Raw genomic sequence first — 24,341 nt, 5'->3', positions numbered from 1 at the left:
ATGAGAACACAGCAAGAATTTCAGCCTCCCCCCCCCCCATCCATGGAACTGAAAGCTTGCAATGTAATGAACTTGGTCAAAAGGCTCACTTAGCAGAATCACAGTCTTCCACTGACTGAGCAGAATGCACAGTGTATGTGCAGCATCATTTTTCCCCAGGTGTGGGAAGAGGGGAGAGAATAAGAGCAGGAGGTTTGCTTTGCTGTTCTGCCAACAAGCCAGCGAATGAGTCCGGTGCCCACCTGCAACGCTTGCTGACATTTCTCAATCTCCTTCTTCAAGTTTGTTTCGGCCAAATCTCTGGATCGCTCTTCCAGCCGTAATCGCTTGTCGAGAGTAAACATATCGCACTTGAAAGCTAATGAGAAGCGGAGAAACTCAGCCTGCGTTTAAAAGAAAATAAATGATTCTGTGTTAACATTTGTCCATTTAAAGCCTGCTGAATGTACTGGGGTCATCTCCCACTTCCATTCCCCTGCACCCCTCCAAAGTCAGCCCATGAAATGGCCTCTCTCATCACCCACTGTTAAGGAAATTTGGCATGTCCCCGTTGACCCTCAGTTTTCAGTGCTTTCGGTGGTGCATCTATACGGACGCACCACAGCTTGGTACGGCAACTGCTCTGCCCGTGACTGCAAGAAACTGCAGAGAATTGTGGACACAGCTCAGCACATCACGGAAACCAGCCTCCCCTCCACGGACTCTGCTTACACTTCCCGATGCTTTGGAAAAGCAGCCAACATAATCCAAGACCCCACCCACCCTGACATTCTCTCTTCTCTCCTCTCCCATCGGGCAGAAGATACAAAAATTTGAAAACATTCCACCAACCTCAAGGACAACTCATATCTGCTGTTACAAGACTCGAATGGATCGCTTATACGTTAGAGATGAACTCTTGACCTCACAATCTACATCATGGCCTTGCATCTTATTGTCTGCCTGCACTGCACTTTCTCTGTAACACTATATTCTGCATTCTGTTATTGCTTTTCCCTTGTACTACCTCAATGTACTTTGTTTTGCATGCAGTTTTTATAGTAACGATTATAGTAAAAGGTAATGAGTAGATCTGTAGAGAGCATGCCATCCATACAGATCATTTCAAAACACAAGTTTTTCACTGTACACTTGACAGTAATAAGATATCTTTATTAGTCACATGTACATTGAAACACACAGTGAAGTGCATCATTTTGCGTAGAGCATTCTGGGGGCGCAGCCTGCAACTGTCGCCACACTTCCGGTGCCAACATAGCATGCCCACAACTTCCTAACCCGTACGTCTTTAGAATGTGGGAGGAAATCGGAGCACCCGGAGGAAACCCACACAGACACGGGGAGAACGTACAAACTCCTTACAGACAGCAGCGGGAATTGAACCCGGGTCACTGGCGCTGTAAAGTGTTACGCTAACTGCTACACTACTGTGTGCCACTTACCACTGTGGGTTACAGCTGATCCACCCACAGTGTACTGTGGACATGCTGCACTATTTAAGGTGCTGCATTTGAGGTGAGAAATTAAAACAAAGTCTTCATGCTTCACAGGCAAGTGTAAAAGATACCACTGTACTATTTCGAGGAAGAGTGTGCAAGTTTCCATTCAGGCCCCTGCTCAACATCGAGTGAACAGATTACCTGGTCATCGCTGACCTTGCTGGTTGCAAATTGGCTGACGTGCTGTCTATAAACTCTGAAACTCTAGAACAGCCGATCTAGAAATCCCTTCACTGAGATCGCGATGGTCAAAGCTCTGACTTTGAAATTTGCTTGCACAATTCCAAAAATCAACCTAAATCAGGAGGAGAGCAATCTTACACATATTGTTTGGATGATTTAATACCGGTTAGTAAATCTGACTCCTGGCTTCTGCTTTTGCAGGATCTTTGTTTGATTCAGCACCTTTATTCCTACATAAAATTCTAATTTATGTCAACAATTGTGTGGCACCCAAAAAACCTCAACCTCACTGAAAAATCAAGTTCTTACATGCTCACAGAACAACTTTGACTCATTCTGTTTCTCCAGAAATCATACCATTTACTCAAACTGCATTCTTTATCCTCAGCGAGATCAGAGACTCGATTACACTCTCTCAGGTGCCTGGCCTGCTTTGTCCCAGATAGTCTGGGTCCCTCTCAGCTTCCCAACCACAGGATCATTGCAGTCTGTAGCCACCCACATCTCAGTCTGCTGTTCACGGCGGAATCAGGGTAACCACCCAATCTCCACAGGAGCAGGCAGAGCAAACAAGAGCATTGGGGGAGTCCGCACTGTAGATGACAAAGTGCAAGCACTCATATGCACCCGTCCTTGGATTCCTCCATGGCAACCTACTGCGAGGACCACCTGACTGTTGCATGAAGAGTGTCTGTTGTCACACGAGCCACCCCCGCGTAGAGAACACACTTCTTACAGGCACTCTGCTTCATCAGCCTGCCCCCTGACACAGTGAGAAACACTCTCACACTCCCCCAGCATCCTTTCAGTGACCTCATTCCCTGGCGGCTGGAAGATCTTTACTAGCACTGTGGTATTGAAAAGCTGGCTGAAGAGATCGCACCTGCTGGGCTACCTGGCAGCAGCTGCGGGAACTTGTGAAGAATCAACAGGGATCAAATTCTGAAATGATGCCAGATATGGCACGTCACAGCGGGAAACCTGAAAGTAGTTCTGCGAACTTCACAATTCAAGATCTTGATCTTTACATGACGTTGGAGTGACCCATGGTGCTGTTTTAATGCCATTAAAGGGTTGAATTTATAACCCCACTTACACCCCACTCCCCAAATCCCACCTCTCTGCAGCCCCAGGAGCTGAAACAATTAGCAAAATTTTGACCCATTAGATGATGAAAGCCAGTCCAAAAGACCACACGTACAGGTGCATTGCCTACACTGTAACACTGACAACATTTTAAGCTTATGAGCAGAGAAGAACTTCAAGGCTTCCTGACAGCTTGTGAAGCAGCTGCAACAGAAATAAAGAGTTCTTTCTTTTCAACTAGTAATGGAGGTACTCGTGACGAGAGTCTGCAGATGTTGGAATCTGGAGCAACACACACAAAATGGAGGAACTCAGCAGGTCAGGCAGCATCTAAGGAGGGAAATAAACAGTCGACGTTTTGGGCTGAGACCCTTCATCAGGACTGGAAAGGAAGAGGGCAGAAGCCAGAATAAGGCTCAGCCCTATCACCTCTCAGCTTCTTGCATCTCCCCCTCTCACCTGGACTCACCTGTCACCTTGTGCTCCTCCCCCTCTCCCGACCTCCTTATTCTGGCTTCTGCCTTTTTCCTTTCCAGTCCTGAAGGGTCTCGACCCGAAACGTTGACTGTTCATTTCCCTCCATGGATGCTGCCTGACCTGCTGAGCTCCCCCAGCATTTTGTGCGTGCTGAAGAAGGCACTCGCGATTCCTTTCATTCCTTGGAGATCACCCAGATTAACAACTGCACACCCAAAAAATTCACCTATGTTACTACACTGAGTCCCCACCATCAACATCTGAAGGATGATCACTGGCTACAAACTCAACAGGACCAAACTTTACAGTTACAAGAGCAGGTCAGAGCTGGGTATTCTGTAGAGAGCGACTCATCTCCTGACACCCCAAGGACTTTCCATACTCCACAAGGCACAAGTCAGGAGTGTGAGAGAATACGCCACGTGTTTGGATGAGTGCAGCTCTGACAACTCTCAAGCAGCTTGACGCCATCCAAGACAAAGCTGCCCGCTTGATTGGATCCTATCCACCACCAGTACACAGTGGCTGCACCGTGCACCATTTACAAAATGCACTGCAGTTACTTACCCGGGCTGTTCCAACAGCACCTCCCAAACCCACAATCTTTACTCCCCAGGATGTATGTGGACACAAGCTCCCCTCCAGATCACAAATGTTTCCAGTTTGGAAACATTTTGCCAGCCCTTCATCGTCACTAGGTCTAAATCTCAGAATTGCGCATCCAACAGCAATGTCAACAGAAGCATTGCAGTGGTTTAAAGAGGCGACTCACCACCGCCTCCTCACAGCCAATAAATGCTGGCCTTGCCTGCAACACCTACATCCCATGAAAAAATTGGAAGCCTGCAATGTCTGACAACCCCAACGTGCACAGATACAACCAATTTGAACCACATATCCTGCAAACACATTCAGAGGGAAGGCAGGAGAGTTGGTTATGGGCATTGAATTTTACATGTAGTTGGGGACATTTTTTTTTAAAACAGAGATGTTACCTGATACACAAGGCACAGTTTGTAGACAGCCCACCTACCTCCACATCTTGTTCACTGGCTATTGCACTGCGGGGAAAAACAAAGCGAAACTTTAGTCTGTATTTTCCAGAAACGCAAAGACAAAACACCGGAACCTCAGTGAGAACATTGCTCCATTTCCTACCTCTGTAAGCTGGCCTTTCTCAACAGATCTTGACACTGACTCTTCGGCATTCCTGCTGAAAGACAGACAGTTGTTACCAAGGACAGATTACGGTCATCTGTGGCCGAGCTTAGCCCTGCGCCCATGTTACTGAGACTCCGAATTACTGCCAATGTTTAGTATCGCTGGGGGAAGAAAAAGGCACAACAGAACTCAGCGCTGTCAAAACTGTTGCAGGACATAACTGCGCAAGGGATTGGCCCAAAGGAAATTGTACTGCAGTGATCATCCAGGTGTTGGACAGAAATTTTAGGGACAACCAGACAGCCCCTAGTCACTGGGTAGGGAAGGACAGGAGGGCAGTGCATGGAGCAACAGGTAATTACTTTCAGCAGTCAGTATATTAAGTGCTTTCAGCAGCCCCTGGAGCACATGTCCCAGTGGGGGATGGGATGCAGGGTGTATCTATATCTCAGAGCTTGCTGGAAGTTCACTGACTTGAAACAGCAACTCTGCTTCTCTCTCCACTGATGCTGCCTGGCCTGGTGAGTACTTCCAGCACTTGGTTGGATTTTCCATCTCCAGTGTTGAGCTTTGTTGTGCATCATGGAGTACAAGACCCTCATCCAATTGGGAAAATTCCTGCAGCTACCCTTTCATGTTTGGGTAGGTCAGGATGGCTGGGCTAATGATCAGGAACTCTGGAGGCAACTGCTGTCTCTCCCTACCCCAAAAACAAAGTGGACACCTTGTTATGCTACAACATGTGATGTGGTTGAACGAGGCCAAATGATGCTGGCTTAAGGAGAAATGATGCTGACAAAATTCACTCAGAATCTTCCGGTGGGTCACATTCTCTTTACCCTGTGGCATAACCCATTCCCTCACTCAATCTACAAGGTGTTCGCAATTTAGCGAGAGGTGGGTACAGATGGGGCAGACAGAGGTACACGGTAGAGTTGCTGTGGTATGAAGACACAGTGGCTCAGGTTTGATCCTGACCTCTGGCAGTGTTCTTGTGGAGTTTGCGCATTCCCCTTGTAACTGTATGGGTTTCCTCTGGGTGCTCCGGTTCAGAGTCATAACGGCCAACCGGTACTCCCCATCCCCTCTTCCCACCCACATCCCCCCCCACCCCCCCAGCAGCCCAACCAGTCCTCCTCCCTCCAGCCCAACCAAGATCATCCCATTTGCCTGCGTTTGGCCCAGATCCCTCTAAACCTTTCCTATCCATGTACCTGTCCAAGCGCCTTTTAAATATTGCTAATGAACCGGCCTCAGCCACTTCTCTGGCAGCTCATTCCATCTACTGGCCACTCTCTGGGTGAAAAAGTTGCTCCTCAGGTTCCTATTAAATATCTGCCCTTTCACCTTAAACCTGTGCCCTCAAGTTCTCAATTCCCAAACCCTAGAAAAAAAACTGTGTTTACCCTATCTATGCCCCTCATGATTTTATACACCTCTAAGATCACCCTTCAGCGTCCTACATTCCAAGGAATAAAGTCCTAGCCTGCCCAGCCTCTCTATAACTTAGACCCTCGAGTCCTGGCAGCATCCTCGTAAGTCCTCTCTGTATTCTCTCCGGTTCAATGACCTCTTTCCTCCCGGGTCCCAAAGTTGTGCAGGTTGGTAGGTTAATTGACCGCTGCACATTGCCCCTAGTGTGTAGGTGAGTGGCAGTAGCTGCAGGGAGTTGAGGGGAATGTGAGCAGAATAGTTTACAGAGAAACTCATAAGCCTCTGGTAATTTGTTGGAATGGGACACCTGTTAGCTGGCATAGACTCAATGTGCCAAATGGCCTATGTCGTAAGGAAACAAGGCATCTTCATCGACTTGCAGTGCTGAGAATCACAACTTAGAAAGTTTCCTTATTCAACAGCACCACATCCAAGGACAAGCGGTCACCCAAGTGGAAAGTGGAGGATGCACTGGGGAAAGTGTGGGGCGGGAAACACCAAAGTAATCTGATATAAGCAGCAAGAGACTTGCTTCTGTGATGTGACAGAGACCAATCACAAAATAGCTACAGTTTCTCTTGTAGCCAGAGAGGTGGACATTCTCTGCCAGCCCTGGCCTTTGATAACTCCAGCCATCTTGTATAGGGGTGAGGTGACATCTATGTCTGAAAAAAAAACTCCTGGTAGGTCAAAAAGCCAAACAAGTAATCACCCAGAGTCCAGCATCAACAGCAAATTAGATGAGAGAATCAGTGACTTAGAAAATGACCATTTCAAAGTCTTTCTAAATAAAATCAGTTCCAAGAAAGGAGAGAATATTACCAAGGGTAGCAAATCAATCTGGTCAGGTTACAAACCATGTAAACCTACAGTCCAGACAACAGCCGAAAGCTGAATCCTTGCAGTTGTTAACATGCCCTCTAACCCTCCCCACGTTTCTTTCAACCTGTCATTGGTGCCTATTCTTCAGATCCTTCCCCATCTTTCTCTTGCCCCTTTAAACCCATTGCCTTGGATAAGCCTCTGGTATTTGGTTCTGTTTCATAACATTAAAAATGCAGTAAAATCCACGTTGCTAAAACAGAAGTGGAAAACGCTGGAAATAATTAATAATTCTCACCTTCAGCTCTGCTAGCTGGGCTGATAGGGTTGAGCTTTACTTCACATGGACTTAATTCATCTACAGCCACGGAGCCTCGAGTAGCCTCCTAAATATTGGGGTGTAGGGATGGTTGGGAAGGAAACCAGTTGTTAATGAAACGGTACCCTACACATCCAGCGATCCTGAATTATGGCAAAAGTGCAAACACGACATTGTCTGTGCACTTAAACCCCCAAAATCTTTAAGAATGGAGTATTTTCCATGGAGACTTGCAGTGATAAAGGATTGGACATTTATCCCAGCTCACAGACAAATGGAATCCAATGAAGGCCTGAGGAACAGAGAAGGAAGTGGGTTAGAAGGGCAGAGTGTGGTGGGAGGGAAGGAGGCGGCGAGGAGGGCAGGGAAGGTGCTGCAATGTACTTTCAATGGTTATAGACTGGAAAAAGCAAAGCACAAACATCCAAAAATCAGTAAGGAGCTAATCAGAGCTTGCAAATGTTCCTCGGGACCCAGGATCTGATCTCTACACTTTTAGTAGCGAGGAATAGGTTTGAAAATCTTTGAAACATAATATTAGGAAAGGCTTGGGGATTAGTGAAGTTGATAAAATTATGAGAGGCACAGAAAGGGTGGACAGTCAGAATATTTTTCCCCAGGTTAGAAATGTCAAGTACTGGAGGACATGCATTTAAGATGAGAGGGGGAAGTTTAAAGGAGATGTGCGGGCTACACACACACAGATTGGTGGGTGCCTGGAACAGGCTGCCAGAAGTAGTGGCAGAAGCAGAAAAGCAGAAACAATGTGATGTTTAAGAGGCTTACCGACACATGAATATGCAGGGATGGAGGGAATATGGATCACGTACAGACAGAAGGAGTTGAATTTAATTCTGCATTGTGTTCAGCACAGACATTGGTAGGGTGAAAGGCCTGTTCCTGTGCTGTACTGTTCTGTGTTCTACGGTTACCGAGGAGAGGGACCTCAGAAGATGCACTGAGTGGGCCTTTATAAACTTGCATCTAAAGGAAACATCATTCCTGCAATACATTGTTGGAATGAGACGGAAAGCAGAGGTGATACATCAACAGCAAATGTGAAAATGACAAGAAAACCAGACGGGAAAAGAAGTGGGGAGGGGGCACAGTGGCTTAGCTGGTAGACCTACCACCTCCCAGCTCCAGTGACACGTGTCAAACCCTGACCTCGGGTGCCGTCTGTGTGGAGTTTGCACATTCTCCCTGTGACCGCGTGGGTTTCTTCCCATGTCTCAGAGGCAGGTTAATAGGCCATTTGTAATTCGTCCCTAGCGTGCAAGTGAGTGGTAGACTCTGTAGGGAGGGGGTTGGGGAGTTGATGGGCCTGTAAGAGAATGGATTACGGGGAAATAAGTGGGGGAATGGGAACGGGGAGGTGGCATCGGGAAAATGAGCTGAATAGTGTTGTGTCGTACAAAATATAAAACTTTTATTTTTATACGAATGCAGTGAATTTTGAGTTGGAATCTGCTGCCTGGTGGGATGGTGGATTTAGATCAAATATAAATCCAGTTTCCATTTCCAAGGAAAACACTATAGAGGGAGAGAAAGCTAGCTGGGTAGGTTTCAAATCCAACCATGGGCATGAAGCGCGGCATTGACCAACTTTGTGCTCTGATCCTATGAATGAATTAGTTGACTAGGGAGAGAGTATTTCAAGGCCTTGCTCATCTTACAGTGGGGGTCTGGGACTGAAATGACTTGTAGGGAATTAGATGAAGGCAGATGTGAAGTGAGTGAAGTGGACAGCACTTATACAGAGAAATCACTTATAATTACAAATATTCTGTCTTCCACACTAATGACACTTTACACAACTAACAGGCTTCGAAAACAGCCATGCTCTTGAAAAGCAACAGTTACAAATAGCAGTTGTCATTAAATGCATCTTTTCCATACCAGGTTAATTTTTATTTTACTTTTCAATTCTGGTTGGTTCAAGTCGGAGGCACAAGATTCAGTGCTGAGCTGGCTGCCGGCTGAGGGAAGTGGACCATCTGTGGAAACAGAAATTCAGTCAACTTTTCACATTTGTCACCTTCCCATCATATTTCCTTCAGCAAAAGCTGATCCCTGCAAGAAGCTCTCATCGCACATTGTAGTTCAATTATCAGACACATTGAAAGTATCCTGACTGGTTGTATCATGGTCTGGTACGGCAATTTGAATGCACAGGAACATAAGCTGCAGACAGTAGTGGACTCAGCCCAATACATCACGGGCACATCTCTCTTCACCAATCGGTAGTATCTACACAAGGCACTGCCTCAAGAAGGCAACATCCATCACCAAAGATCCCCACCATCCGGGCCGTGCCATCTTCTCGCAGCTACCATCGGGCAGGAGGTACAGAAGCCTGAAGTCCCACACCACCAGGTTCAAGAACAGCTACTTCCCTTCAATCATTCGGTTCTTGAACCAACCAGCAAAGCCCTAATCACTAGTGTAGCAACACTATGACCACTTTGCACTAAAATGGACTTTGCTTTTTTTTTGTTCCAATTGTGTTTTCTTGTAAAAAAAAATTGTATAATTTGTTGTTAGTTCAGGTTTTTCTTGAGAATGCTGCCTATATGAAGCTATATGCCTGAGATGCTGCTGCAAGTAAGTTTTCCATTGCACCTGTGCACACATGTACTTGTGCATCTGACAATAAACTCAGCTTTGACTTCAATTGATGAGAATCTTTTAATAACCTTCTGTTGTGAAGTTCAAACTCTACAATAACTGTACACTGTCCACAGCTTGTGCTGTAAGGTCAGTCCAACAGATCGATGCTACGTCTACAAACACATCAATGAGGAGTAGGCCACTCGGCCTCTCAAGCCTATTCCGCCATTCAGTAAGATCATGCCCAATCTGGTTGTATCAACTCCACCTCCTTGCTCATCAAGAACCTATCTACCTCTCCCTCAAAGGGCAGTGGAAGCAGAATGTTTGAATCTTTCTAAGCCGGAGAACACCAAAGACTGATCTCAAAAAAAACCCTCACCTGCTTCTTAAATGGATGAACCCTGATTTTTGAATGGTTTTCCTTAGTTCTAGATTCACCAAGAAGAAGAAACATCCTCTCCACATCAAGACCCTTCAGGATCTTGTGTTTCAATCAAGTTGACTCTCACTCCAGCAATTACAAGTCTTGCCTGCACAACCTTTCCTCATAAGGGAGCCATTCTGGGTATCAGTTTAATAAGCCTCTGAACTGCATTGGCCTCCTTGGTTAAATACAAACACCAACACTCTGCACGTGACTCCAAATGTAGTCTGGAATACAATTTCCTGTTATGATCACAAGCCTTCTCTCTCCTTACTTTGCATCTACTGATCAAAAATTAAACAGGTTGGTGCACGTCCAAAAGTAAAGTACCCCTGTGCCATTTCACCATTGTTCTTCGGAAGGTTCCTGGCTCACGTGAAGGGATTCTTGCCCAAAGATAGCAGAAAACTATCCACAGGAATGGCTGATGGATTCAGTACACAACGAACACCACTGGAAACAGTACTAACACCACTTACATAAATTAATACATCCAAAGTAATGCAATTGAGAAGGCCTTACCCAAGGAACAGTCTTTAATTACGCCACCCACATTGGTATGGTTTTTGCTACCTTCAGGTGTTTTTGAGGCTTCCTTGTGCTGTGGGCTTTTATTGGTCTTTTTTGTGGAAGTATCTGAGGGATTGGACACAGGAGAAGTCGATGTTAAGGGTAGATCAACATCTTCCCCCAAAATCATTCCCAAATCTGGATGCTTGGCACTTACTGGACATTGTGGAGCTCTCCTGGGTAACCACACGATTTGTACTCAGCTGGTGTCGATCGGGGTCTTCACTGCAAAATGATTCAATGACAAGGTTAGTTCTGGGTTTGAGGATTCTTAAGAACGAAAAGATGAAATCCCTTCTGGAGGAAGGCAAGTCTTACCCAATTGGAGACAGTTTGTCGTGGTACACTCCCTCATCAGCAGGTGCCTGGACAAAAACAAAACATTGCAATGACCTGACTTTAGTGAGCGAGCATTTAGTCCATATCCTTCAATATCATTGCCATTCAAGTTCATGTCTGTATACTTAAAGCTTGAGGGACTCTGCCTCACCTTCTCAGGCCAGTATGTTCTGATTCCAACCACCCCCAGGTCAAAAGAAAAGTCTTCCTCAGGTCCCATCTACACCTCCTGTCCCTTACCCTAAACCCATGCCTCTGATCTTCCTTTCCCTACATCTGCAACACTTTGTGCTCCTACTAAAAGGCAGGACAAGGAAGCTATCCTGATATCCTTGAAGCAACACAGTTGGCAGGAAGTAATGAAAGTTTCTCTTCAAAATGAAAGCAAGATATTAAATCACAAAATGAAACCGGGGTTACGAATCAGAATGCTTGCATCGCCACTACTTTGAGATTGAATATTGTAGAAAAAAAAGAGTCTGTGAACAAGTAACCAAAAAAAATAGGGAATGTTGGAAATACCCAGCTGGTCAGCCAGCACCATGGGAAGAGAAACAGAGTTGATGTTTAAGGTTGAAGACTCTTCATCAGAACTGGAAAGGAGACAGAAAAAGCTTCAAGTGCAGGGAGGGTGGGAGAGGGAGATACCTTATAGGGTAAAACCGGAGTGACCATGGGGATAAGTTGTAAACAAGGGTATCTGATCAGTGAGTGAATGCGAACAGGTAGAGAGTGAGAACATGGATAGAAGGATGCAGGAGTTGTGAAATGCAGAGCAGGAGGACGTGCCTGGCAGGGCAGGCTGGGAATGTCCTCCACTTCAAGGGAAAGAGGTAAGAAAACCAACAAGCCAGGCCAGTGTCACAGACGTGAATGGGTACCAGAAACAACCAGTGATTATGTAGACACAAAGGGTTAGGAATTAGCCAGTATTCGATGGGATACAGTTGTGTTGCATCCTCTCAGGGAAAAATGAAATCACAAAATTGGTCAACAAGATGTTAGAAACGGCTATGGGGCTAATTACACACAGGGTGCACTATAATGCACCCAGTTTTCTACAGGACAAGCTCAGTTGGATGTAGCAGCTGATACTGAGCCACACAACAGTGGGGGATGTTGTGCACTTAAACACACACTACCCACAGCAGACAAAACACAGCAGCACACAGGGCTGCTGGGGAAGAGAAGGCAAGCTCCCACATTCACTCAGTGGGACACGACAGTCCTGGTCAACAAGACACGCGCAAGGGGGCAATGAGGGCCACTGTAAGGGGTGGCTCCAGTTGCTTCCTCCATGGGTAAGAAAACCTGCACAGTGAAGCAATGCAGAAGTAAACTTCCATGTCCTCACTAGAAAGGTCAGTGCAAAGTATACAGGACAGAAATACACTGTTCACAACTGATAAAGACGTTTATGCAATCCACATCCCTCACCTATACACCCCTCTTTAGCGAGTTCATGCATCCAATTGTTGGAGATTCCTTCAGTGTGCAGTCACTGATTCACCCTGTAAAGCTGCTGATACCATATGTTGCTCATCAACCTTTCAAGGTCAACACTAATTGCCACATGCCACGAGGGATGGTTTTCCAATAAAGGATTGCCACGGAACACACTGTTGGGGAGTAAATTTGACATGCTATTGCCGCCACGTTCTCCAGCCAAGGGATAAATACAACACCTGATCTGATGTTTATTCCCATCAGGATTCTCCTCCTCCTGTTTTGTCTGCTCTGCTCTAACACTCATTATAGCAATGTCAGAGGGGGATTCAAAGACAGGCCGAGAACCATGAACGATGAGATGAAGCATCAGCTCTACGTCCTTTGGGAGCCTTCCTTTAAAGGTGGGATTGGAAGGAATAGGATGTTGGTCAAAAGTGATCGTTCTTTTTGTACACCGATTTGTGGGACCACTGATATGCCCTTCAACCTACAGTGTAACAGTGGATTAGAATTATTGTTGCACTAGCAACTTTAAAGTAAAAAGGTTTCTGCACCTGTTGTCGTTCTATTTTGTGCCAGTTTACATGTTTCCTTTGCTTCACTACTAAAGTCCTGACATTGTATTATGTTTTCCTAAGGTTTCTTTATATTAGTCACATGTACATCGAAACACACAGTGAAATGCACCTTTTGCATAGAGTGTTCTGGGGGCAGCCCGCAAGTGTCGCCACGCTTCCGGCGCCAACACAGCATGCCCACAACTTCCTAACCCGTACGTCTTTGGAAACCAGAGCACCCAGAGGAAACCTATGCAGACACGGGGAGAACGTACAAGCTCCTTACAGACAGCAGCGGGAATTGAACCCATGCCTGCCTGTGCCTCTGAAGAAAGACCTGATATTAAGTACACAAACGTAATTGGATCAAATGTGTTCTCATGTGTCAGGAGGACTACAGTTAAATTTATCATGAGCATCTCTCTCCAATCAACAATATAAAAGAATGAATCAGTGATCACATCCAACTGTTCATTTACTGAGACATCGGTCGTGCCCCACTGTGCAGCTTCAGGTGGTCTACTGAGATGCCAGGAGGGGTTTTTCATCATTGATTGTGTGAGATCTTCACTGGTTTCAAATGTTAGTCCCTCACCCAGTGCAAGCTCAAAATACTGTGAAGAGAACTATTCTCAGTTACAATGGGGAACAGTAATTTACAGCAGTCCAAAACTTTCAAGACCTCAGCCACCATTTACTCCTGCAGACCCTCCAAGGAAAGGGCACTTAATGCAGAGGTCAGTGGTCCTCAAGTGAAGTGCTACCCGTCAGGAGGTACAGAGATACTGTAGTGATCCATTTCCGTAACTGGATCAGGCATTCATTATCTGTGCAGTAGGCCCCATGAAGGGGAATGGGAGGGGGAGTTCCTGCATCATTTGGAACACTGTGTACTGTTTGGGTCACCCTGCTATGGGAAAGGATGTCATTAAACTGGAGAGGGAGCAAAAACATTCACCAGAATGTTCCTGGGACCAGAGGGCTTGAGTTACAAGGAGAGACTGGGACTTTTTTCCCTGTAGCGTAGGAGGTTGAGGGGTGACCTCCGAGGTTTATATGAAAAAAACACAAAGGGCATAGATAATGTTGATGGTCACAGTCTTTTCTCCCAGGGCAAAGGAGTCCAGAACTAGAGTATACAGTTATAAGGTGAGAGGGGAAAGATTTAAAAGCGACCTAAGGGGCCACTTGTTCCCCACACAGTGGGTGGTACATATGTGGAACGAGCTGCCAGCGGGAAGTGGCGGAAGTGGGTACACCTACATCATTTGAAAGATACTTGGACAGGTACGTGGATAGGAAAGGTTTTAGAGGGATGTGGGCCAAACACAAGGCAAGTGGGACTAGCTCAGTTAAACAACACGGTTGGCATGGATGAGTTGGCTGAAGGGCCTGTTTCTGTGCTGTGCAACTCTCGGCCGGGCTCGCTTATTGACGGCAATGGTTGGATTGTGAAGAGAAATGATTTGGTTTGCGTCGGGGACTGTGGGCGATTCCCTCTATTAAGGAGTGTGCTGTAGCCTTTGCAGCCAATATCACCTCCTCTGCAGCTGGGGGGGTGGAGAAAGAGGCCAGGAATCCGAAGCAAGACAACCCTCCCAGTATCCTCTGCCACCTTCTGCATGCTGCCCCAAATCCGCCTCATGGCCCCTGGGCCTCCCCTCTGGCCTTCCTACAGCACCAGCTGCTGTCTTGACCACACAATGAAGTTGTCTCCACATCTGCTGGGTAGACTGCAGAGATGGTCTTGACTAATGGAGGGAACTGAACATGATCCTCAGGAGACCTTTGTTGCTTTCTACTGCAGGCCTAGTACTTGAGGCCCACCCCCGCCCCACCTCTCCTTTGTCCCAGCTGCTGGGTATGGAGTTTGAACTGGTACAAGGAGCCAGGGAAGCAGGGCAGCCCTTGTCCCCTCCCGAGATCCAGACTCCCAGCCAGCACAACGTCAACAGCGAGGGCTCCCTCAGGGTCAAGGAGTCACTCGCGCTTCCTGGAATTGTGGCACTCGCTGTGAGAAAATTCCTTCATGGTCTACAACGTGCTGCACGTGGAGGAAGTGGAAACCACTCCTGTCCCAGAAAAGTTCCCGGTTATTCAATGGGGGAATCTCGTGGGTTCCCAAGAGCTGTCAGTGGCTGCCTGGGCCTGTTGGATGTCAACAAGGTCAGCAAATCCCGGTGTTTGAGGTGACACTTCCTCCTCACCGAAATCGAAGCAGGTGAATCAAGTTCTTCAGCTACACACCGTGCCTGGGTGACCCCCCCGATGCAGACTGGGAGACACAAGAGACATCTGCTTCAACTACTTGGGAGGATCCCACAAGTTTCAGCTAACACGACGATGACCCCTATGGAGGGGTCAGTCTATATATATGACATGCTGCAGGAAGACCTTTGTATCTCTTACTTTCTCATGAAACTGGAGGCCTTTCAGCCCGTCAAGTCAATGCTGGCTCTCAGAGCAACCCCAGTGCCATCCCCCTGCCCATTTCTATGTAACCCGTCCTCTCTCATATGCCCACCTTCTTACCACACACCTACACTAGGGGCAATTCACAGCATTCAATTAACTTACCAACCCGCACGTCCGTTGGATGTGGGAGGAAATCGGAGCACCCGGGGCGGAAGCCCATGTGGTCACAGGGAGAACGTGCAAACTCCACACAGACAGTGCCGGAGGTCAGGATCAAACCAGGGTCAATTGAGCCAAGAGGCAGCAGCTGTGCTCTGAGTTGACTAATTTAGTGGTGACAGCCTTGGCAAACCCCAAGAGTGTGAATACACTGTTCAGTGATGCCAGGGAGGATGCATCTTCCAGAACCCACTGGGAGTAGGCTCTTGGCAGATGCCTCCAGCCCAGAGTCCCTGACCCACTGTGTGGCCAGTCATAGACATAACATTTCCAGTACTAGACTTCTCCCATGGTATCACCGCTCAGGCGCTAGTGGCAGGAGAACCTCAGCATACAAATACTGGAGAAATCCAGTACAGTAAATGGCAGGACCCTTAGGGGCATTGATGTACCGAGACACCTTGGGGTGCAAGTTCATATCTCCCTGAAAGTGGCAGCACAAGTGGATAGGGTGGTAAAGGTGGCGTACAGCATGCTTGCCCTCATTGATTGGGGCATTGAGTATAAAGTTGGCAACTCACATTCCAGCTGTATAAAACTTTGGTCAGACCACATTTAGAGCATACTGTGCAGTTCTGGCCACCACACTACAGCGAGGATTTGGAGAGGGTACAGAAGTTCATCAGGATGGTGCCTGAATTAAAATGCATTAGTTATTACGAAAGATTAGACAGACAGGTTGTTTTCTCTGGAGTGTCAGAGGCTGAGGGGAGACCTGATATAAGTCTATAGAGTTATGAAAGCCAGAGTTCAGGGAGATCGTCAGAGACTTTTCTCCCCACCGGGGTGGAAATATCAAATACTAGAGAGCATAAGATTTAAGTGGGGGGAAAGCTTAAGGAGATGTGAAAGGCAAGTTTTTTTTTTTATTAAAAAAAACAAAGAATGGTGGGTGCCAGGAACACACTGCCAGGGGAGGTGGTGGAAGCAGATACGAGAGCAACATTTAAGAGGCATTTAGACAGGCAGGGAATAGAGGAACATGGACCATCTGCAGGCAGATGGAATTTAGACTAGCATCATGGCCAGCACAGACACAATGGGCCAAAGGGCCTGTTCCTGTTCTACGAGTGGCAAACGAGTTTCACAAAAACAATTGGCTGCCATCACTGCAAAGTCTTCAGCAGGTTCATGTAATGGTTTCCCAACCATTACCAGAATGCCTGTCCTGTAGATCCCCAGTGGAGACTGTAGCCATGGTGGAGGAATGTCTGTCTTCACTCATCCTACAGACAGATCAGCCATCGCTGCAGTTCCAGTAAATCCACCCAGAAGTTAATTACACATTCTGGGCAAGCTAGCTCCTATACCACTGGGGCACAGTGGGCTTTCTGCTTGTGGAACTGGGAACCGGAGATTATAAAAACACTTCCCTCAGACATCTCTAGGCCCAGCTCAACTCCATGAAGAAACCACCACGGGTTCGAAACAGAACCGTGTCAGAGGCTCAGCGATCTGATAAACATTAAGCTGGAAACGGTGCAGTAAAAAAATTCATGAGCACATTACAGGAACTGGGGGGCTTGAGTTATGAGGAGAGAGGGGTGAGGCTGGAACTGTTTTCCCTGGAGCATAGGAGGCTGAGGGGTGACCTTAGAGGGCTTTATAAAATCATGAGGGGTACAGACATGGTGCATGGTCAGTCATTCTCCCCACGGTAGGGGAGTCTAAAACTAGAGGGTACAAGTTTAAAGTGAGGGCGGGGGGGGAAGGTTTAAAGGGTACCTGAAGGGCAAGCTCCCCCCCCTCCCCCCACAGAGGGTGGTGGGTATATGGAACGAGCTGCCTGATGAAGTGGTAGAGGTGGGTACAATTATAGCATTTAAAAGACATTAAGGCAGGTCCATGGAGAGGAAAGGTTTATAGGGATAAAGACCAAAGGCAGGGAAATGGGACTAGCTCAAGTAGACAACTTGGTCAGCATGGACAAGTTGGGCAGAAGGGCCCGTTTCTGTGCTGTATAACTCTATGACACCAGATAGGACTACAGAGTCCGTCAGCACTGCTTAACCAGAGCCTCCCACCGAGACCTGGAGGCAGAGGGATTAAAGAGATCAAAAACTCCCCTCTGGGTTCCAGACAACTGTGGAAAACCAGAACCTGATGAAACAGGCTGATCAACACCACCTGGCAACTTGCACAATAGATCAGGACCAACAAACTGTCCTGGACCAGAAACATGAACTATTATCTCTACAGAAGCAGCCCAACTTGCTGAGTGCTTCCAACATTTTCTGATTTTATTTCAGTTTTCCTGCATCTGCAGCATTTTTGACGGTCATTTATTTTCGATAGGGAGATCCCTAGGACTGGAGGTGCAGATTGAAATTACCGGGAGTAGGAGGGAGGGAGGGAAGGAGAAGGCTCACATAAAATGGGCCAATGATGGTGCGCAACAGGACGAGGTTATTCTGAAGGAGCACTGCATTGTTCGAGGTGAACTGCCAGAGCAAGACCTGCCTATTCCTGTCTGTGTGGGATGAAAAGGCATGAGGGAGAATCTCTGCTCTCCGCTCCCCCCCAAACCATCTGAAGAGGGGAGAAGGGAGGGGAGATTCTCTCTGGTGCCCTGGCCAATGTTCATCCCCCTACCAACATTACTTAGAACAGGAAAGCTCATTACACGCATCTTCCCCCGTCACGTGGGGAAAGTTTCAGTGGGGACTTCCCCCCCAACACTCATTTCAGAGCTGCTTGGTGCCATCTTTTGCAGATCCATGGAGATGGAATTTTCCTGGAATGGAACGGGATTAGGCAGGTTTCCAGATCAAATCTCATCACCTTGGAGATTCTGATCACCAATCGAGGAGACCCAATACAAGTTTATAACATTATGAGATGCAGAAATAGAGTAGATAGTTGGTATCTTTCTCCCACGGTATATATGTCTTAATACTAGAGGACATGTACGTAAGGTGAAGGGGATGTGTTCAAAGGAGGTGTGCGGGGGCAAGTTTTCATTTTATTTATTTAAAGCAGCGGTGCGTGCCTGGAACATGCTGCTGGGGTGTTAATGGAAGGAAATATGGTGGAGGTGTTTAAGAAGCTCTTAGACAGGCACGTAGATATGCAGAGAATGGAGGGATGGGGACCAGGTGCAGACAGAAGGGTCTCTAAGCATCATTAGCTCTGTACAACATTGTGGACTGAAGGGCCTGTTCCTCTGTGTACTGTTCTATGAATTGTGCCTGCATGAATGATGCACCCTGTGGCTTACATATTATCCTGCTCTAATATCTAACCCTTCCCTCCCATTTCTCTATCATTCATGTGTCTAAGAGTCTCTTAAATGTCCCTAATGTATCTGCCCTCACAACGTCTGCAGGCAGTACGTTCCACGCACCCACCACTCTCTGTGCAAAAAAAAAACTTACCTCTGACATCCCCCTTTTGCCTTCCTCCAGTCACCTTAGAATTATGCCTCCTCGTGTTAGCCATTGTCACCCTGGGAAAAAGTCTCTGACTGTCCACTCGATCTATGCCTCTTATCATCTTGTACACCTCTATCAAGTCAACTCTCATCCTCCTCCTCTCCAAAGAGAAAAGCCTTAACTCACTCAACCTATCCTAATAGAACATGCTCTCCAATCCAGACAGCAGCCTGGAAAATCTCCTCTGCACCCTCTCTAAAGCTTCCACATCCTTCCTATCATGAGGTGACCAGAACTGAACACAATACTCCAAGTGTGGTCTGACCAGAGTTCTATAGAGCTGTCAATGTCATCTCGCGGCTCTTGAACTCAATACCCCGACTAATGAAGGCCAACACACCATACGCCTTCTTAACAACCCTATCGACCTGTGCGGCAACCTTGAAGGATCTATGGATGTGGACACTGCTAAGAGTCCTCAGGAAGTCCACCCACACGATTCTCAGCTGTGCTATTTGCCAGTCGTTCAGGGCAAGCCAATGTCAATCAATGCTGCTAAACTTGTAGCAGCTCAATTGAACTGGGGGTGGGGGGGGGGGGGGGGGGGGGGGGGGGGGGGGGGGCGGTGTGGCTCCCTGAGCAAGTCCCAGAACAGCCAATGTGAATCAGAGACAAGTTGGCCCCCTTTGAGTTACCTACAATTTCTCCCCACCCACCTTATGGCTTCAACTGAACCCAGGCCTCAACTGTACCCTCATTTGAGGTATAAATGCTCTCCATTCCCACACAAACTTCGCCCCAACATTCCCCTGCTCTCTGCAAGGACAGATGCTGCGACTACAGACAGCAAGTGGACTCCACCCTCCCTGAGGGGTTAATCATTGCTAACTCGCTGGTAGGATGCTGGAAGGTGTCAGAACATCAAGTGTCACTCCCCAATGTTAAGTCTCGTCTCCATCAGCCAACTTCCACATGTCTGAACTTCGTAACCAGGATCAATTGATGGCAAATCAGGTTTCCCTTCTCTCCCCTTCGCCTGGCCAGCCTTATCACCTCGGTAAGGATTCTGGGTTTAAGACTGGAGCACGCAATACCAAGGTGCCACCTCACTCCCACAGGTCCCCTCAGTCATTGGTCTGAAGTCTCATCTAACCCCTCTGGTAGGCACATTAACTGAAGTTAACGGTTTCCTGGTGTCCTCAACAATATTTTTCAATCATTTACGCTCATGCTGTTTAAGCTTGTAGTGCACAAGATTAACTGCTGCATTTCTATCAGCGACAAGGCTAAAATACTCAGGTATATCCAAACCAATACAAGTATCCACAATCAAATGTAGCGAGAAGCAAGCCTATTTTATGGAATACTATAAACGAATTCTAACTCTTTACATTGGTCACACAATCAATACGGTGCCTTGTGGAGGGCAAGTTTGATTAACTGCATTTAAAAATATCATAAAATTGTCCCAAAACAGATAAACTTATCTGTGGTGGTCATCAAAATTCTGACCTTACAAAACGAAAGACATTTCCAAACCCATTACTTCTGCTTTTCCAGACCACATGAAGATTTCTATCTCCAGAGTGGAGTCTGTCTATTTCTCTCTTACATTTGCTTCTATAGTTTTGCAAATGCACATGGTTAAGTATATTCAGAAACAGCTTCTTCCCCTCCACCAGGTTTCTGAACGGTCCATGAACCATGAAGACTACCTCGTTATTCCTTTTTTTTACTGAACTATTTATTTTTGTAATTTATAGTAATGTCTTAGCACTGTACTACTGCCACAAAAACAAATTTCAGATCATCTAAGTCAGTAATAAGAAATCTGATTCTGATTGACCAGCACCAAAGCTGAGCTTACACAAAAGTAGTCCTTTCTTCCCACAGATACTACTCAACCCACTGAGATCCTCCAGCAGATTGTTTGTTGCTAAAGTCAGTAGTCACTTTTGGTAGGTCACTTCATGAATTGAGTGGAGCATTATGGCAAAACCTTATCACTTGGTTCTGTGATACCGATGTCAGATGATTACCAAGACTTCCAGAGCTTTGAAATGGAAACCAAAAACGTTTTCCGTTCGACTCTACAGCAAGTGCACTCTTCCCTTAAAAACAATAGCAAACACACATGAAGCAACACTAACCTGAGTCAGAAGCTCTCCACTCAGACCAGAAACAGAAAGCCCCACGTCGAGCTGGATGCCATCTGGGTTTAACTTGCATCTGTCGCTAGATTATAAAATTAATTATTTGCATCTCAGTTCAGAAATAGGACACCAGATATCATTGCAGTGGACCAACACTGTCAGCACATCTAATTTGCTGCCAACCCTTTGCATTTTAAGGGACTTCATTGTTCAGCAGGAGCAAATTAATAAACTGGAATGGAAATTCAATCACCGCACGAATGCAAAACAAAGAAAGTCAACATTCACATGCTCTGGCTGGTTTGCATTGCAAATTTGCTGCCTGGTTAAATTACACAAGCTTTAGAACTGGGGTTTAAAAGTGCTCTACCTCCAGACTGATGCTCTACTTGCGCAAGAAACTGTGGCCATATGGAAAGCTTCCATTCAACTCTCACCTTGCTATTTCTCTGGAAGAAGTCGGGTGTCCCCATTGAACCAAGTCACAAGCACCCCTCCAGTGACCTGCCATCAACTGCAGATGGAAAGGACTTTGGACAGATCCAATCTGTATTAAAGAGGCTTTGTGGACTTAATCTTCCATCCCCAAGGAATTAAGCTCAAGTACTTGCGTTGGAAGAACACGTCAAGCCCCATTTAGCACCCAAAGCAATGCGAGGCCAACAGATTAGATCTACACATGAATGTACCCAAAACCCTTTCCTTCTATTGGCCTCAGCTCACTGGTGGGGTGATTGTGACTTCAAGGTTCACCTTGGAGTAAAATCCACCTGGGCTATAGCGGCTGGAATCCCAAAGAACATCTATGTGGAGAAGGGGGCATGGGAGCAAGGGGAAACAAAATATTAAAAGCGATGCAATCACAGGAGGATCTAAACAGGTGGTAGCAGACCAGATGAGGGCTGCCTTGCAGTAGTAACACCCCCAAGCAACAGGGCTCTCGATGAGTATTCCACCGCAGCTGTTAGTCTTATTCCCGAGCTCCCAGAACATAGAACAGTGCAGCACAGGAACAGGCCCTTCGGCCCACGATGCCTGCGCTGAACACGATGCCAAATTAAACCAAATCTCTTCTGCCTGTCCACGATCCATATCCCTTCATATTCATGTGTCTAACAGCCTTTAAACACCACCGTCCTATCTCCTTGCATCTCACTACTGTAAAAAAAAATTCCTAGTACATCTCCTTTAAATTTTCCCCTTTTATCTTAAATGCATGCCCTCTAGTATTTGACGGTTCGACCCTGGGGGGGGCGGAGGTGGGGGAGAAAAGTGACCGTCTACCCTATCTATGCCTCTCATGCTTTTATAAACGTCTATCAGGTCTTCCCTCAGCCTCTGATGCTCCAGAAAAAAAAAGAACTCAAGTTTGTCCAACCTCTCCATATAGCTCGTACCCTCTAATCCAGGCAGCATCCTGGTGAACCTCTTCTGTACTCTCTCCAAAGCTTCCACATCCTTCCTGTAATGGGGCAACCAGAACTGCACACAATACTCCAAGCTGCTGCTTCGTTTGAAAGGGACAAGGAGTGATTCCCAAGGCAATACACCCGTCCACACAACTTTCTCTCAATCAAACATTTCTCTCCCCATCCCTGACCTATTGTGCTGAATCCAAATGCCCATCAGGAAGATCATTCCCTGCAGCCAACACATGGCTGAGGACAAGAATATCAGCTCTGGGGAGAACACACAATTTCCTTGCACAGTAAAACTCCAGTAATACACTGCCTTTGGCAAGGGTGGACCAGCAGATTTTGCAGATTATTTATTATTATTCCTAATGTTCAAACATATCTTACAATTTTTTTTTAAAACATATTACACAGTAGTATAATAAATTTTCCAGCGACCCCGGTGAGTTTAAATGGAGTAGGAAATATACAAATACTGGTTCTAGCTACAAACCCACCCACGTTCCTGATCCGTGGTGTTCCGGACTCCAATCCCACTCTGGTCACACACCCAGCCAACAATCCAGACTAATGGAGGAAGTCAGATTCCGTACAATCAGGAATTCCCAACAATCGGGATGCCAGATTATCAGAGTTTTACATACATTCCCACTAGTTTTTGGTTATTTTCTCTCTGATGAGGATCCCTGGGTATAAATGCATCCAAATCTTCAAACTCTGCTTGGAATCAATTTCCAACCAGAACCATGAATGCTCATAGATAGTATCTACGTAAGGTGTTGCCTCAAGAAGGCAACAGCTATCGAAGATCCCCACCATCCAGGCCATGCCACCTTCTCACAGCTGCCATCGGGCAGGAGGTACAGAAGCCTGAAGTCCCACACCACCAGGTTCAGGAACAGCTCCTTCCCTTCAACCATTCGGTTCTTGAACCGACCTGCACAACCCTAATCACTACCTCAGTACAGCAACACTAAGACCACTTTGCACTAAAATGCACTGGGTTTTTTTGTTCCAATTACGTTCTTTCTTGTATAATTTATGCTTAATTTATGTTTTTCTTCATAATGTTGCATCTCTAATGCTCTGTGCCTGTGATGCTGTTGCAAGTTTTTCATTGCACCTGTGTATACATGTACTTGTGCATCTGACAATAATCTCGATTCTGACATGCTGCTAATTTGAAACTCCATTCCTCAAAAAGATCAGATGTACTTAAATGGCTGAGTCTTGTTGACTTGGAAAATTACCTTGAATGGCTGTTGAGCTCATCAGTTGCTGAAGTCATTGGTTTTTGCTGTTCGGTGTTGGAGAGGGTACAAACGCTGGAGGCAGTCACTACACAACTCGGGATATGCGAGAATGGGTTCAAGTGCTCCAACATCAAGGCATCTATCAAACAAACCACACACATTTAAAAAACTCCCCCATTCAGTCAGCTCAATTACATAGAAACAGAAAATAGCAGCGGGGGGTAGGCCATTTGGACCTTGGAGCCTACTCCGCAATTCAACATGATTGTGACTGGCCATCCAAGTTCAGAAACCTGTTCCTGCTTTCTCCACACAGATTCTATTCTCACTCCATCTACAAGTTTGCAGATGACACCGCCGCAGAGGGCTGGATCTCAAATGATGATGAGTCGGAGTACAGGAAGGAGATAGAGCACCGTGTGGCATGATGTCATGACAACAACCTTTCCCTCAAGGTCAGCAAAACAAGAGCTGGTAATTAACTTCAGGAAGTGGGGCAGAGTATACCCCCCTGTTAAAAGTGTCAATGGTGCTGAGGTGGAGGTGGTTGAGATCCTCCAGTTCCTAAGTGTAAACATCACC

At 46.5% G+C, this 24,341-nt stretch overlaps 1 protein-coding gene across 8 annotated transcripts in view; it reads right to left on the bottom strand.

The window, feature by feature from the left end:
- lrmp (lymphoid-restricted membrane protein) overlaps positions 1–24,341 on the bottom strand; it is a 147,772-nt gene that overhangs the window by 18,199 nt on the left and 105,232 nt on the right. For 6 of the 8 annotated variants that reach the window (XM_052033465.1, XM_052033470.1, XM_052033467.1 and 3 more), the window contains 10 exons: positions 23,757–23,898; positions 21,089–21,173; positions 10,907–10,953; positions 10,746–10,813; positions 10,541–10,654; positions 8,881–8,978; positions 6,961–7,048; positions 4,404–4,458; positions 4,279–4,306; positions 243–383 (listed from right to left, as the gene is read on the bottom strand). In XM_052033465.1, coding sequence (XP_051889425.1) covers positions 243–383; positions 4,279–4,306; positions 4,404–4,458; positions 6,961–7,048; positions 8,881–8,978; positions 10,541–10,654; positions 10,746–10,813; positions 10,907–10,953; positions 21,089–21,173; positions 23,757–23,898 — 866 coding nt within the window. The remainder of the gene's footprint in view (positions 1–242; positions 384–4,278; positions 4,307–4,403; positions 4,459–6,960; positions 7,049–8,880; positions 8,979–10,540; positions 10,655–10,745; positions 10,814–10,906; positions 10,954–21,088; positions 21,174–23,756; positions 23,899–24,341) is intronic. The other 2 variants (XM_052033469.1, XM_052033464.1) reach the window with 1 other exon arrangement.

The sequence above is a fragment of the Pristis pectinata genome, chromosome 19 (assembly GCF_009764475.1).
Source record: "Pristis pectinata isolate sPriPec2 chromosome 19, sPriPec2.1.pri, whole genome shotgun sequence".
Classification (NCBI taxonomy): Eukaryota; Metazoa; Chordata; class Chondrichthyes; order Rhinopristiformes; family Pristidae; genus Pristis; species Pristis pectinata.
Note: the sequence above shows the minus strand (reverse complement) of the source record. Positions and strands in the feature narration are given on the sequence as shown.